The 15,891-nt window shown below is 31.9% G+C and overlaps 1 protein-coding gene across 1 annotated transcript; it reads left to right on the top strand.

Annotated features, from left to right (window-relative positions):
• The first annotated feature begins 1,974 nt into the window (after nt 1-1,974).
• LOC134232377 (uncharacterized) lies at nt 1,975-6,198 on the top strand. The gene is made up of 4 exons (XM_062714324.1): nt 1,975-2,014; nt 3,831-4,201; nt 5,899-5,987; nt 6,069-6,198. The coding sequence occupies exons 1-4, from the start codon at nt 1,975-1,977 to the stop codon at nt 6,196-6,198; spliced, it is 630 nt and encodes a 209-aa protein (XP_062570308.1).
• Nucleotides 6,199-15,891: the final 9,693 nt, after the last annotated feature.

Genomic DNA, 15,891 nt, shown 5'->3' on the forward strand with positions numbered 1-15,891 from the left:
TTTATCTAATTCTTACGGAAGTTTACATATATATTCTAATTTTAGAACGAAAAAGTAGTTCTCAATCGATCAATTACCAATTATTTTTGATAAAAGTTGTGATTATATTCTTGTTGTTTACCAGTTTTTGTATTTGATAATAAGCCGCAATTTGAAAATAAGACGGTTTTGAACCCCCCCCCCCCCAATTTTCTTACCAAAACTTAAAATAAAATAAACCGAGGCTTATTTTCAAGGATTCAGGGTATATTTTTTGAGATTTGCGTCTATTCACCAAAATATTTCAGTTTGAAACCTGAACTGTGTTATTTTTTTTCTTATGGAATCTATAAGAGAACCTTATTTTCTGTACAATATGTACAAGTACTGAACAATTGATGCTGAATAATAAGAAACTTTTAATAAAAAAAAATACCTAATACGATTTTCTGGTGCTTTTCGCTTCGTCGTGTCGAATGTTCGTGAATAAGTGTCAAAACTACCGGTATATAATGATATGTTTCCTCATATAATAGATACTTTTGATACACATTGAACCAATGAAAATAACAGCTTAGGATGTGTTAAACACTTTGTCAGCATAAATTTTAATTTCTCATGCAATTTCTTTTTTTTTTTATTTATTTTTATTTATACAAAAAGTGATTTAATGTGACAAAAACGCATGCATTCATAAGAACAGATGCAGAGAGGTAATATTTTGGCAAAAAATGTCTACGAGTTCTTTATATTTTAAAAATTTAAAGTTTTATTTGAATTATTATAAACAAAAATTGCTCCAAAATATACTAATAATTTTTGCTTGTGTCAACTGTTCTGAATGTATTTCGAAAGAATGTTTACTTAACATTTAGAAAAAAGGGATTAAACACTAGCAAAATGTTATTTTGTTGTTTTTGTTTCCTTTTAATCCAATTCGGAATTAGCAGTGATGATACTAAAGATATTTTCTACTAAATCGATTTTGTTATTGCCAACAGTTGTTAGTGTGTCTCTAATGTCTGTTTCTATCATAACCATTGACACCTGCGTACGAAAACGTCATTGTTGTTTTTCAAGGAAAGAAATATGGTTAGGTGTACATTAACGTTGCTATTTTTGATTCAGATTTTATCTATTTATGGAAGAGGAAAACATCCAGGTAAGGAAAGATAAGTTTTTTTTCCTCGTAAAACACATTTAACGTATTTAAATAATAAGTTAAACTGTTTTGTGAGATAATATAGAGAAACATGTGTACAGGTAAACGGAATTAAGTATAATTTCAAAGTCGTGTTTTTAATGTTCTTTATATCTTAAAAAGGGATTGTTATATCATTATATTAGTATTATTAGTAAAACTAAATTGAAGAGGGAATTAATGACCTTCAATGAATCCGTTGCATAGTTAAAGAAACCTTTAATTGTAAAATCTTATTTGAAATATATATATTTGTCAATTCGAATCCCCGATTACATCAACATGTTAGCACTGAATGAAAAAAGCTTTTCTCTTTTCTTCTTTTTTCATTTTATTTAATTTTTGGTGATGAAGATGATTAAAACAAAACTAATCTCCGATGCACATTGTTTTTTACGCACTTTCCTCATGATAATGCCACATTTGTTTGTTTTTTCTCTTGAGATTATTCTGAATTTTAATTATTAAAAGTGCATCATCTACTTTGCTTTAAATATTTATAAAATAAAATATCTACTTACAATAGATCACCAACCAGGATTTTCTTCTTTTATAATGTATTTATCTATTAGAGATGGTATTCTTCACAATTCCGATTTCTAAATTTTCATTTGATTGCTTTTGCAGTTGATTGTGATTTTGAGAAGGATTTGTGTGGATGGAAAGTAACCTATCCCTTAAATGATAGACTGTATGTATGCCGCTACAGAGATCAACTTAATGACGAATGCAAATCATATTTTATTAATATGAACCTTAGAAGTAAAACATTTAATACCACGGCTTGGACTAGAATGACTGCAGATGAAGCTGAAAGAGACCCAGTAATAAAAGGTAGCCACTATTTGTACACATACATCATACTGCATATTTAAGTTATACAGATTTATAATTAACTTTTTGTGAATGCTAAAATAAACTAGAGGTACTATGGGAACTGAACTCACAAAACGATACCCCCCCCCCTTCAATATGATTATATTGCAAAGTCCATGTTTTCTATGGGAGACTTGAAATATATGTCAGATCAAAAAGTAAAATATGAGGTCACAATTGCTTTACATATATAAAGATTCTTTGAAAGTGTCATTAAATTTTATTCAGTGGTTTCGAAGGAGTTGTTGATAAGAGGTGGGTACCCCTTATATTATATTGAAGAAAGAATGGCAGTGTCCATGTTTTGCCATGGGAAATCAAAATTGTTCTACTCATAAAGTAAAATAAGAGGCGCTCAATATAACAAAGTTTCTGTGAGTGTCTCAATAAATATCATTAATGGTATGCTTATAATGCATGTTACGCATTTTTGTGAAGATAAGAGAAAATAAAAACGAATTACAAATTAGAATTAAATGAATGTATTTATTCGAATTTAGGTACGTGTTTATACATAAATAAAATATTTTTGATGTCCCTTAAAGAAAAAAAAAGTGATAAATTTGAATAGGAAATAAAAAAAAATTACAAGGTAACAAATTTGCACGTTTATAAAAAATGGAGGAGAAAAGTTTGATAGCGATTATCGTCTGCGTTAGTCGCAGTTATTATTACTACATCTTTTTTTTCATATAACTTTGAATAAGCATGGGAAATCTCAATCTTCTTTTATTGACCATTTTCCAAAATATTGTCGTATATAATTAATATGTGCAGGTTATTTAATAGGCTCCTGCACAGATTTGCGATGGCATTTCTACGAACTACGGTTTAGTTTGCATATGCACGTTCGGCAATGAGAATTGTTTTACTGTAGCTGAATTTACACACATGCACATCGATTGCAAAGGTACAGAATCGGCGGTACAATTTTAATGCAGTCTGAGAAAGGTACTCCAAATACCTCTTCTGATGCTTGTTACATGTATGATTCATCTTTCGATTCTAAAACAAAATTTGCATCTTTTATCAGTATCACTATATTACGATAGATAGCATACTTAAAATCATATTTTCAAATATTGAGCAGTTACTGTTCGGCTGTTGAAGATGGATAAAATTGTTTGATAATATAAACGACGATAATTTGACCAGTATGGCTATGCGTGATACGTAGAAGACGAAATTTTCCGTGACTATTCAGCGATGTCACAAATCCTGTCTAAGATATGTATGTTTTAAATTAAAGAAATAATTCATAGCGATGGATAATTTTGAACTTTCTGAACAATTAACGTTTCTTACTAGAGAACTGAATAATTCTTTTTAAAACGAATTACAAAATATGAAAGTAAATCCATACATATTTTATATAAATACGCGATGCTAATAATTATACGATACAGATTTTATTATCAGTTCCAGATGCCAAAAGGCATACTGATTGGTCGATGCACGGATTGGGCAACTGAACTGACAGCCCTGTTACGAAATAATAAAACGCCAGATACGCTTTCTGAGTGCACTTTTGTTATCCGGGTTCGCTATTGGCATTCGCCCTAGGTCCGCTCTGGGTTTGGTTTGGGTCCGCCTTGGGTTTGCTAGGGTGTCAGCGGACCCAAAGCAAACACAAAACACAAATCCAGGTTTGGTTGGGATCTGCTTTCTTTCATGTTGTGTCCGGTCGGTACTGTATCTGTAAGTAGGTTAAACATCGCACTACACCGGAAAAATCATTTAGGTAAACAACTGAATATTCGTTGTTTCATTTCAGGTTTTAATTTTAAGACTGCTGCACTCATATCTTTTGCTCATGAGATGAAAGATTACTCTTACTCTGCCAGAAAAACACGATGTATTCCACAAAATGACGTTGTTCAAAATTTTTATCTGATGAGTGAAGAACTTCCAGATGCTCAAAATGTCCAGTGCCTTCATTATTCTTATAAACTAACAGGAAATGCTTCATTGACTGTGGCTTACACACCAAGTAGGAGTGATATAAATAAAGTCCTGAACACTGACGTGGAAGCAATTAACATCGCCTGGACCACCTCCAGTAATGTAATCCTAAAGTGGATACATCCTATAAGCGATTATCCCCAGGAGATGTCAGTGGATCTTCCAATCAGAATTAAATCTAAGGTACATAGTTTTATTGGTGAGTCTTAAGTTATATCATTATTGTGTTGTACAATTATAAGTAATACAATTTGATATATTTTGTGGTTCGATTATCTTTTCGGATAATCTAGATCACATGATCAGATATAAAAAGTCAATAATCTGAGCGTTTCTTTTATATGTTTCCTAAAAGGCTTTTGAACTTGATATTTTTAAGACTCAGAGCGTTCTTTTGTGAAGCACAATAGCTATGATGTCACAAAAGTCCCTGTATAAACTGGCTATTTCTTAATATGGATAATTTAGATGATATTCATCAAGTTCATAACTGCAGCGTCATATTGCTTATGACATAACAATGTATTATATGAGAAATAATGAGTAAAACAAACATGAAGATATAAAAAAAAAAAGACTTTCGTTTCTTTATAATTTTTTTTTAAAAAATTTCTTATCTTGTCATTGGATCGTTCCAAAATTATTTTGTTAAAAAACTAAAAACAAAAAATCTGATTGCACACACAATTACTAAGCAGTAGGGATGTCAATTTTACTCGGACAGCTTAGTCGAATAGTCGGATGCTTTAGTCGAACGATAGTCGAATATTCGTTTAATTTTGATTATTTTTTCGTACCAGTTTCACTGTTTGTCTTTTACAGACTAGTTTACAATAATTAACCTATGCTATCATCATTATAATAGTACAACAAATTTCTGAATTGTAAACATGTACGTAGTGCAATAAAAACTGTACATCAATATGTATCCAATGTATCTAATCTCAAAATTAAGATATTAGCTGCACGTTTTATCTAAATGCAGGATATCATACGCCGAATTTGTCCTTTCTTTGCATAACGGTAGTACATGTACCCCATAATTGAAGCCATTTATTACGTGTCCATCAATAGTCTTTGACAGGTAATCAATTAAAGCGGGTCTCTTATAAAAACAAAGAGAGCGAGAGCTTGGGATAAATTTTAATCATGAAATATTGTGTAAACAATCAATGACTGTATTAAATTAATATCAGAAAAAGAAAACACGGTTTAATTACTCTCATATTAACTGACCCCGATTTACATGTATTAACAATTTTGTAATAGCTGTTTACTAGTAATTAATATCTTTTTCTGAATAGACATGTTTGCCGAATATACATCGATGTACAAATAATTTCATTTGAACAGTTATACCATTCCCTTAATTTTACATATGAAAATATTGATCTGTAAATAAATGAAATGGGCAAATATAAGTTTATTGCCTTGATTTCAAAATTACTTTGCCGAAACACATTTTTAACGAGTAACCGACTAAAGAAATTTTAGTCGGTAGTCTATATGATCGAACGATAGACGAATACTCGAATATTCGTTGACATCCCTACTAAGTAGTCATATATAAAGATGCTTGAGTTTCTGATTGACAATATCTATGTGGTTTTTGGAGACCAGGCCTTCCACGATCTATACGATCATCCACGGGTACCAATCCCCCCCCCCCACCTGTTATTAACAAACTTCTGTTTGTATTCATGTACCATTTCTTTCCCTGACATGAGAATTGTTAAGGTTTACGATCTTATTTCTTAGATATTTATATTGTACCAAAATTATTTACAATTTTGTTGGTATATTTTTTGTCTTTATCGTGCTTCATTTTTTAATTTAAGGTTACCAAGAGGTTGTAGTAAAATGTTAGAATTTTCTTTCAGATAGTATTCCAGTCTCGTTTTAGCCACTCCAAGAACGGCTCCGTAATATTAGATGAAATCCATATCATTGATGGCCCTTGTAAACGTGGGTAAAATTTAATTTGCATTTGATATAAACCGTTTTACTTTAATTGTAAATGATTGTTGGTCTTATATTTTATGCCAAGTAGGGACCTCATCATGGCACCTAGTGGTTCCTGGTGGAATATAGGACCTCGGCAACAGTTCTCTATCGCACTAGAGACCTACTTTAAATCTATTTTTGCAATTTGTGAGGCACCATACTCAGAGTCCTTCTAAAGATTTTCAAAACCCTGTGCATATTCTTGCTTTGAAATGAAGTAACACTGGCAGTTCATACCTGAAACAAAGATTGTTCATGACCAGAGGGTGGTTGTTTTGACTAAACTTTACAACACATAATTCTCAAAAAATTCCCTAAGCCAGCATTTTCACATTTACAATATTTTTCAATTATAGAGAACGAAAGGTCAGTATCAAAAGAACAAATATTTTGGCATGATTTTGTTCTTGAGTTGTTTGACAAAGATCACCGTACACTATTACCGACAGAAAAATATTATATTATTACGTATACCGGTATATGAAATAAGGGATTTTTCCTTGACACAAAAATAAGTCATGGTCATTTTGCAAAAATCAATGTCAAATTCATAAAATATCCGATCCATTATATCCTGAAAAAACCACCTTAGAGGTTTCACAAAATCTCAAAAAGAAATATTTGGGTGAATATTTGGGTGCAAAATTGTAAAATACATGGGGCACGAAAAATATCATTTTTTTATCAAATGAATAAGGTCTTTCACTATTTTTCAGTCACTCCACAATGCAAAGGCGGAGACTTTCGTTGTCTTGAAAGTAAAGAATGCATTAAAAGGACTCTATTTTGTAATGGAAAAGTGGACTGCGCTGATGGAAGTGACGAAGAAAATTGTAAGATATCAGAATTAATCCTTGAAAAGAAAGCTATTTTGATATTCATATGAAGCAGAATTTATGCAAAATCTTATAAGTGAAAAGAAAAAAGAACTTGCTGTGGCCTTCAACTCGACATTTTGATATGTCGACGACGTACCGTCAATTAATAATGGTAATTTCCACTCCTACGTTGATACGATATATCCTGGTGAGCTTGAGATTAAAGATACCACAGAGTCCGACACTGTTTCATACTTGGATATTTTACTTGAAAAAGACACTAATGGTAATCTAACAACCAAGCTATGATAAACGTGATGATTTTAACTTTTGTATCGTCAACTTCCCTTACTTATGCAGCAATATACCTTCATCACCTGCATACGGAGTATATATATCTCAATTGATTCGATACGCAAGAGCATGCTCTAAGTATGAACAATTTCTAAAACGAGGTGAATTATTGACAAGCAAGTTGATGAAACAAGACTATCAGCAGTCTCGTTTAAAATCATCATTTCGTAAGTTCTATGGTCGATACAATGACCTTGTCAGCAAATACAATTTATCATTGAGTCAAATGCGGACTGACGTTTTTCATACCAATTGTTAGTCCATTATTTATACACTGAATTGACGACTGATTTTTTCCGTTTTTTTGCTGATCATGACAAGGAGCACACGGCGGGTGTGACCGGTCGGCAGGGGATGCTCACTCCTTCATGGCACCTGATCCCACCTCTGATGTTTCGGGGGTCTTTGTTTGCTTTGCTCTTGTTTTGTATTGTTTTATGGACTTTGAAACTGAATACTGTTCGTTATCTCCATATCCTTCTCGTCAAAATACAAAATACCGGTATAAGTGATATTATTTTTTTAGGACCAAGTATAAAAAAGATAATCTAAAATTTTAATTTAAAATAACCGTATGGTATCATAATAGCTTAACCTCATAGTATTTTTTTTCAGGCCATATTAATAACAACGCATCAAAACTGTCCAGTACTAATAGTTGCAATACCTCTATATATAATTCACATGACTCAAAAAGCAAAAGGCAAAGTACTGCAAGTGAATGTTTTTATAATGACTTTCCTATGCCAGGCACCGGTTCTGATTTGAACAAACGTTTTGGAAGAAATGACGATTTAAACGAGAATGGAATTTCGCCTGGTTTATTTCATCATTCAAGTAGTATCAAGGGGAATCGCCGATGTATGTTTACTTCGGGTTTGTGGAAGTGTATCCAAAAATGTCCAAGCTCGTGCAAGTCATCAAAACTCGAAAGAAAATGTTTCAGTTACGTAGCAAATTTCCATCACTTTTTAGAATGGCGACATATTACGTGCCAACAAATTTTCTCCAATGACCTTTTCTCGTTCCCTGTTTATTCTTTAAATTTAAAAGCAATGAACATAAAGGTTCTTCTAATTGATCGAAGGCTTTTAGACAATTTACAGCACATAAATATTGTTCACAGTACGATTGATAATTTAACCATAATTCAAGGAAACAGAATTTCACAACAATTACAAACACTACATTTGAAAAACTGCACGATGAGATATGTAAAAGTATTGATCATGGAGGATAGTATACATTTTAATATCTCAATTGAACTTTCTGCATTGAAGACTTCGAAGATAAGGGGTCTTACAGCGTTATTTTCTTTTTACAATACATTAAAGTACTTAACATTCCTTGACATGGAACTGGATTCAAATGTTGATGAGCGTATCAACATATTACTTCGGGTATCGTATCTGTGGAACATGTATTCAGGAGAAGGAACGGAAAGCATCGCAGGATTCATTGCAAACCAATTCCAAGCCTCAATGTACTTTCATCACAGCACTGTTCGATTTAGGAGGTTATTTACAAATTACAATGATAAGATTTTAAGTTCATATAAAGAAAAAGAGACTTTCCTTACAGGAAACTATTTCACAATGAAGAATAATGGTCTACAGAATATTGATGATTTCCCATTTCAATCCAAGGACGTTAGACTCGTAGACCTTTCCTACAATAATATTGAAATTATAAGAAGTAAGGATTTCAAAGAGTCGTATTATTTGCAGGAGATCCGTTTACAGAGTAATCGTGTACAAAATATTGAAGACGACGCATTCAAGGATCTTATATCGCTCTGTCTTCTTGATATTTCAAATAACTCCGTATCGTTTGTTAACCAGCACATATTTACATCATTAACACGCTACATTATATGTTTTTAAACACCAACAAGATAACATTTATTCATAAAAAAGCCTTTTTCAATTTAAGAAACTTGTATACTTTGGATCTATCAAACAATGACCTTACACATTTCGGTGATGAACTTTTTTTGAACATGGAAAACTTGGAGAACCTGTATATACAAAACAATAATATTATTTCTGTGAAAGAAATGTTTCTTGGGTTGTTTAATCTTAAATTACTTAAGGTCGATGTTTTTTCTATTTGTTGTGCAAAACCTCGGAGTGTTTTTGAGGTTCAATGTGTAGCACCTAGAAATGAAATTTCGTCTTGTGAACATTTAATCAGCGTACCTATCCTAAATATTGTTCTTTGGTATATTGCACTTCTTGCAACGTTTGGCAACATCATTGCTTTTCTTTGCAGCATTACCAAATTCAGAAAAAGGTCATCCATTGCATATTTTGTTTTTTGTAGAAATTTGAATATCGCTGATTTGTTAATGGGTATTTATTTATATATTATAGCTACAGTGAATTTGATTTATACAGGAAGCTATGGATTTGAAGATTACGAATGGCGTCAAAGCTTTCTTTGTACGTTCGCAGGGATATTAGCCACGATATCCAGTGAGGCATCGGCACTCTTTGTATCGTTGATAACAATTGACAGAGTTGTGGCTATTAGGCATCCTTTACATCAGAAAAAGATGGTCTGGATTGTAGCATCATCATTTCTATCATGGGCTATTGCAATATTTGTGTCTATTTTACCAGTTTTGCCATTTCAACTATCAATGTTCGAGAACTTCTATGCACAATCTCCAATCTGCATATTTTTGCCATTGTCTGTATATAGACAGAGAGGCTGGCAATATTCTATGGTCATATTTATTGGATTTAATTTCGTTATTTTTTCTGCTATAACTTTTGGCCAGTTTATAATCCTTTTTGAGGTTCTTAAATCCGGTAGAAATAGTAAAGCATTAAACATGCGTCGAAGAGAGATATCTTTGGCCAAGACTGTTGTTGCAGTGGTTTTGACTGATCTTCTCTGTTGGATACCTATAGGAATTATTGGTAAGATTTTTTTTTATCTTTTAAGGAAATATATTCTGTGATGAAAAATTTAAGAAACATATTATTATTTAACACAAAAATTGCCATATTTCCATTTCATTGATATATTTTTTCAAGGTACATGAAAACTGAAAAAAAACAACATTCGTGATGATGAAAAAAGGAACAACTACAAATTTATCATAATCGATTTCAATCAATTTTATTTTAGGGATGCTTACTTTTTATGGGATAGACATATCACGGGAGGTTTACGCTTGGATTGCAGTGCTAGTTTTACCTGTAAATTCTGCATTAAACCCACTATTGTATACATTGTCGGCCATTTTACGAGACCGAGGGCGAAGAATGGTAAATATATTTAATTCTTACTTCTTAATTACTATTTGTTTAAAAAGTTTAAAATTATCAAGCAGTATAATATGTACACAGTGTCATGGATATGTGCTTTTCTATATTATCACAGGCGATACTCACTCCTCCATGGGACTTGATCCGAATTCTAATGCGTTAAAAGTTCATATTTGTTCTGCTAAAAAATTGTATTGTTTAATGACTTTTAAGTTTGAACACTGTTCGTTATTCCCTATCCATATATTTCGTACACAGGAAAACGTCTTGTCACCATGGAAATCTATATCATTAAGTGGTTATAAGTTATAGCAAAGTTAAAAGTTTGTATTTTTTAGCCTAAATTGGTTAAATGCAAAGGTCAAAAGGTCAAATATGTTGGTATCAAGAAATGGTTTTGTCAAAAAATATAAAAGCAACAGCTCGAACCGATCAAAAAGTTATAAGCAAGATTAACGATTGTGCGGACATCAGGCAGACAGCTACCAGGTAGTCAGACGGACAGAACAAACGCTATATGCTCTTGGATCTTTAATTACGGGACATAAAAAAAGGATAAATGATCAATTAGAAATATACGGAAAAAATATTCAACATTTACAAGCATTTAGAAAAATGATCTATGACGTAATTCCTACCTTTTGTGACACTGTTATTGTAAAAAGGTTTTAAGGTTCCGATTAATTATTTATGTGAAAAATTTAAGGTCAAAAGAAGTCACTTGGAATAAAACATACATAAATAGCTGTGCAAGCCTTTGTAAAGAAAAACATATAAAATGTGTCCTATTTATTATACTATATGATCTGTACATTGAATTTTTTATCTAGCTGAATGTAAAATTGAATTAAAACAATTGACGTGAATCAAAAGAGACAAATATGACTTTTTCTGAATTTCAGGCCAATGAAAGTAATTTGCAGAGAGAGAATGAGCTTTTTGCAAAAGAAATAGATCGCCTGAAAAACCAGTTGAGAAGTCAATGTAAGTTAGCAACTTTCTTTTTGAGAACTGAGAAAAATATATCTATTTTGATAAATAGAATTTGATGAATTTAACAATTTAAGCAAAAAATGAAAAGAAATTAAGAGATCACTTTTATTTTCATATTAAGTTAAAAATAGTCACAGATTAGGTCTTAAAAATTTTGTAGTAAATTTCGATATAGAAATAATTACAAACATTGTTAATAGGCAACAATTACAGTACTTAATTGTGATTTATTTTTAGCTAATATAAATTTCAACATCCAACAACAAGCTAAAATGAATTTTTGTCACATTTTTCATACCAAATTTTTTTTAATTTTATTGATTTTCAATACATAAGAGTGCTAGTGCTATTGGACACTTCATTTTTTTTTTTTTTTATTTCTCAACTTTAATCTGTAAAAGTTACCTTTTAATCTGTAAAATGTACACTTTAATTTGTAAATTTTACACTTTATTCTATGTATTTTATTCTTTAATCTGTACAAATTACACTTTAATCTGTAAAGTTTATCAATAATCTCTAAAATTTACAACTTAACGTGTAAATTGTAGTTTACAAATTTAAAAAAAACAAATAAAGTGTCCTAGTGGTACTAATACGTTTCCGTAGTTTAATTCTTATTTTATTTTGATTAAAGGACAAACAGTTTTTCTTGGGAATCATAAACTCCACTTACCAACATACAAAAGGAATGGCTAGTGCCCTGATATTAACATCAAAGACATTTCCTTCTTTTTTTTTGCGCTATGGCATTTTATAATTTAATTTTTAATTCGATAAAGACTTTTTTCAGTATTATCTCAACGATGACGCAATAGACTTTAACACGAAGACATTGTATCTGTATCAGCTAATTATCCATTCCTAAAATAAAATAATATACTTAAAAAATTAGGTAATTGTGTCTTTTCTTATTCTCGTAATATATCTAATATAATGAAAGAGGTCACCTGAAAATCACCTGAAGCGATGAACAAGGTTAATGGTGCACATTGCCATCGTTAATATGGCAAGTCCAGAAGTAGTACCGTGTACCCGTGCAAAATGGCCAGACAAGGGAGTGCACATATGGTGAAAGGTAGACTGTACATGACAACGCCTAGATTATATTATACCCATAAGATGTACAATATTGATTGATTGATTGATTGTATATTGTTTAACGTCCCTCTTGAGAATTTTTCACTCATATGGAGACGTCACCGTATGCCAGTGAAGGGCTTCAAATTTTGACCTTTATTCGGCACTCAGGGCCATTGAGCAGTGAGGGATCTTTTTCGTGCCAACGCCTGCCGCTGACACGGGGCCTCGGTTTTTATGGTATCATCCGAAGGACTCGCAACTTTCACTTCAAAGTGCCGAGCGCATGGCGAAGGAACAGTTGCTACCCATTTTCTCCACTGGGTCAGTCGCGGCCGAGATACGTACTCAAGACCTCCCGATCACGGAGCGAGCGCTCCAGATGTACAAGAACAGATTAAACAAGACCTGCGTGGAGAAAAAAATTGTTGGATGCAAGATGCCTGACAATAGGTGGCTAGGGTGAACATGAATAGGCCAAGTTTAGAAGCGTTCAGTAGGCATGGTGTTGATATGGTTAGGCCAGGATACAACTTGGCCGGGCTAGGCTGAGTTGCCATGTTAATAATCGAGGGATGAACATACGTGTAACCATGTGTGGTTGTTTTGCTGCAAACATGGATCGACCATGATGTGTCCGGCTAGGCCAAGATGATAAAGCGTGGAAGGTCCATGTTACGTGTTTGGATTGAGGAAAATGATCCAGCCATCGTTTAGACCAAACCGAAATCCAGAGCAATTAAAGATGATTTATACACCATTAATTGAAATGTAATTGATTTTTGTTTCATTCAATAAAAAACTCAATAGCAAATAGATAAAGCTCCAACTGAATTCCTTTTACGAGTCAACAATATTTTCAGCCATTGTTCGGTGGACCTTAAGACAGGAGAAAACATTATACCAAGATAGCCTTCTGATGCTACGGAAGTACACCTTGTTGTAATATTTCAAGGATACAATGTTGCATTAATTGTATGCAAAAGGAAAACAAATATTTCGTCATCTCTTTATTCTTTATCATTTATATGTTTTTGTTATAAAACTCAGATGTCAAACACTTTATAGCCAGTAAGGAATGTGTAGTCGCTGTGTATATAGGTAGCATAGCGGCTGATGTTAGGAGTCCAGAACTTGTTCCCCTTTTTCATTGTTACCACTACGTGGCCTGTTGTACTTTGATATTCAGCAGTCTGACCATGTATAGCCGAATGAACGATGACCTTACCATCCATAACTCCACCAATGTATGCCTTTGCACCCCCCTTTGTCATGTATGTCCAGCTGAAGTAGTATATCCCATCCAATGGGGCTATAAATTTACCAGTATTAGTGTCGTAGCCATTCCCGACATTAATGAGCACATTGTTGTACTTCAAAACTTCATTGTGCTTGAGACTTGCTATATCCTTTGTGTTTATTAACATGGAAAGCTACAGCCATACCTAAATACAAACATTAAGATTCAAATATTAGCAAGAATAACTATTGAAATAAATAAATTTTTTTTTATCATTTTCACTTACCCTGAATAGAATTTTTTAAATTATCTCTTAACTTCTTTGCCCTAGATCTAGATTATTTATTAGGAGGGTCATAGCGTTTTTTTTTTGTAAATAAGACGATTGTTCATAATTGAAGTCATGAATTTTTTTCAGACGCCCCACTTGCCCCACTTGCACCTCCCGCAGTGGAGTGGAATTTCAAACCAAGACATAAGGAATAACTTTTTTTTGCGATTTTAGAGCAAACATTCTAACCATTGCGTAAAACTTTACGATAACGTAATTATTTTCCAAAAAATTTCATATCCTGTAATATGCATTTAATGGAATTGTTCTATTTAAGATCACTCCATGTCTTTTTACTTCATCTATTCCTAAGCTACTTTTACGGTTTAAGTAAATTTAAAAAGAGGGAGTAAATTAAAATAGTTTAAAAAAGTGAAAAGAATGCATACAAAACCTCAACTCAAACAGGATTAATGACGAGTAATTTATTTTAATCCTTTCAATCCGAATCTTTGTATTACTATGTATAATAATATATATTGAACTTGTAAAAAAAAAGATGAAAATCATGTCAAAAGGATATTTTTAAAATCTTATAATCTAATCTTTTTTTCTTGGGAATTTTCATGACCTCAATAAATGTTATATGTTGTGACCAATTTAGTATTTCTCAACTTGTAAGTAAAGATGTAAAGATGTAAACAAGTAAAGATAATCCAAGTTTCATATATTATTGTGTGCCTGAGTATTTTTGATCGGAAATGTGTCAATAGAGATAAATTAAAAGGGATGACACATTAAGATTATAATACTCTTGAACAAAAAACAACCACAAACAAGCACAAAAAAACTCAAATTAATTGTTATATATACGCTTCTTTATAAATATATATCAGGCTATGCAGTTACACATAAAATCAATACTTACTCTTGTTTCCGGTTAGTCCGGTTTTGCATTTGGGTTCCCAGCCTATTTCACGGCAGGTGCTTTTATAGTTTTTCAGTTGCTGATTAAAGGATGCGGAACGCTGTGTCTCAGCTAGCGCTGTCATCAAGTATAATAACATAGTCCAAGGAATAATGCACATCTTCAATGCTAAAAAGAAAATAGTCGATGTAAATACCTATTTGAAAATAGCAATTTTTTTTTCTTCTATCATTAAAAGTAAAATAAAAAAAATAAGTTAAAAAAATTTATTACCTTTCCTTCAACTGTAGCAAATTAAAATGTAAGTAACAACATATATTTTTATATGTATCATTGTCAACAAAATATATCTATATGCATTATTACATCATTTTTGCTGTCATTAAAATGAAATGTGATATGTTAAAAATAACAATGATTTAAGCACGCAACGAAATACCTTCTTTGATTAAAAAAAATATGTTTTTCTGTACATGTATAAGTTTTTATAACTCTACACTTAAATTTTCAGATTTCCATGAAAGTGCAAGTACCTTATAGTACTTACCTTGACTTGATAGTTGGTGATGATTCCCTTGCATGCAGTCTCTTATTGTATGTGTATAATTGTTTGTCGAAAATTATATCTGCAATGTGTTCAATATAGTAAAGTGATTGGTCGTATGGAGATTAAAGAGATCTCAGATCTCTTAGAAAATATTTTCTTTTCGGTACAAAATTTCTTTCATGAGTTTTGATATTTTACAAACTGATCTTATTGTGTTACATACGTCAAGCGTGCGTCTTTTTGATGTTCAAAAATGTTCCTATCCATTTCATGTATTGTTAATTTTATTACATGATTTATATTTTTTTTAACCTTTCGTTTTGTAATAAATATTCATTGAAGAGAATGTTTAGACGCTAAAAG

The sequence above is a fragment of the Saccostrea cucullata genome, unplaced genomic scaffold (assembly GCF_032062105.1).
Source record: "Saccostrea cucullata isolate Sc308-1 unplaced genomic scaffold, CSIRO_AGI_Scuc_v1 ctg938, whole genome shotgun sequence".
Taxonomy (NCBI): domain Eukaryota; kingdom Metazoa; phylum Mollusca; class Bivalvia; order Ostreida; family Ostreidae; genus Saccostrea; species Saccostrea cuccullata.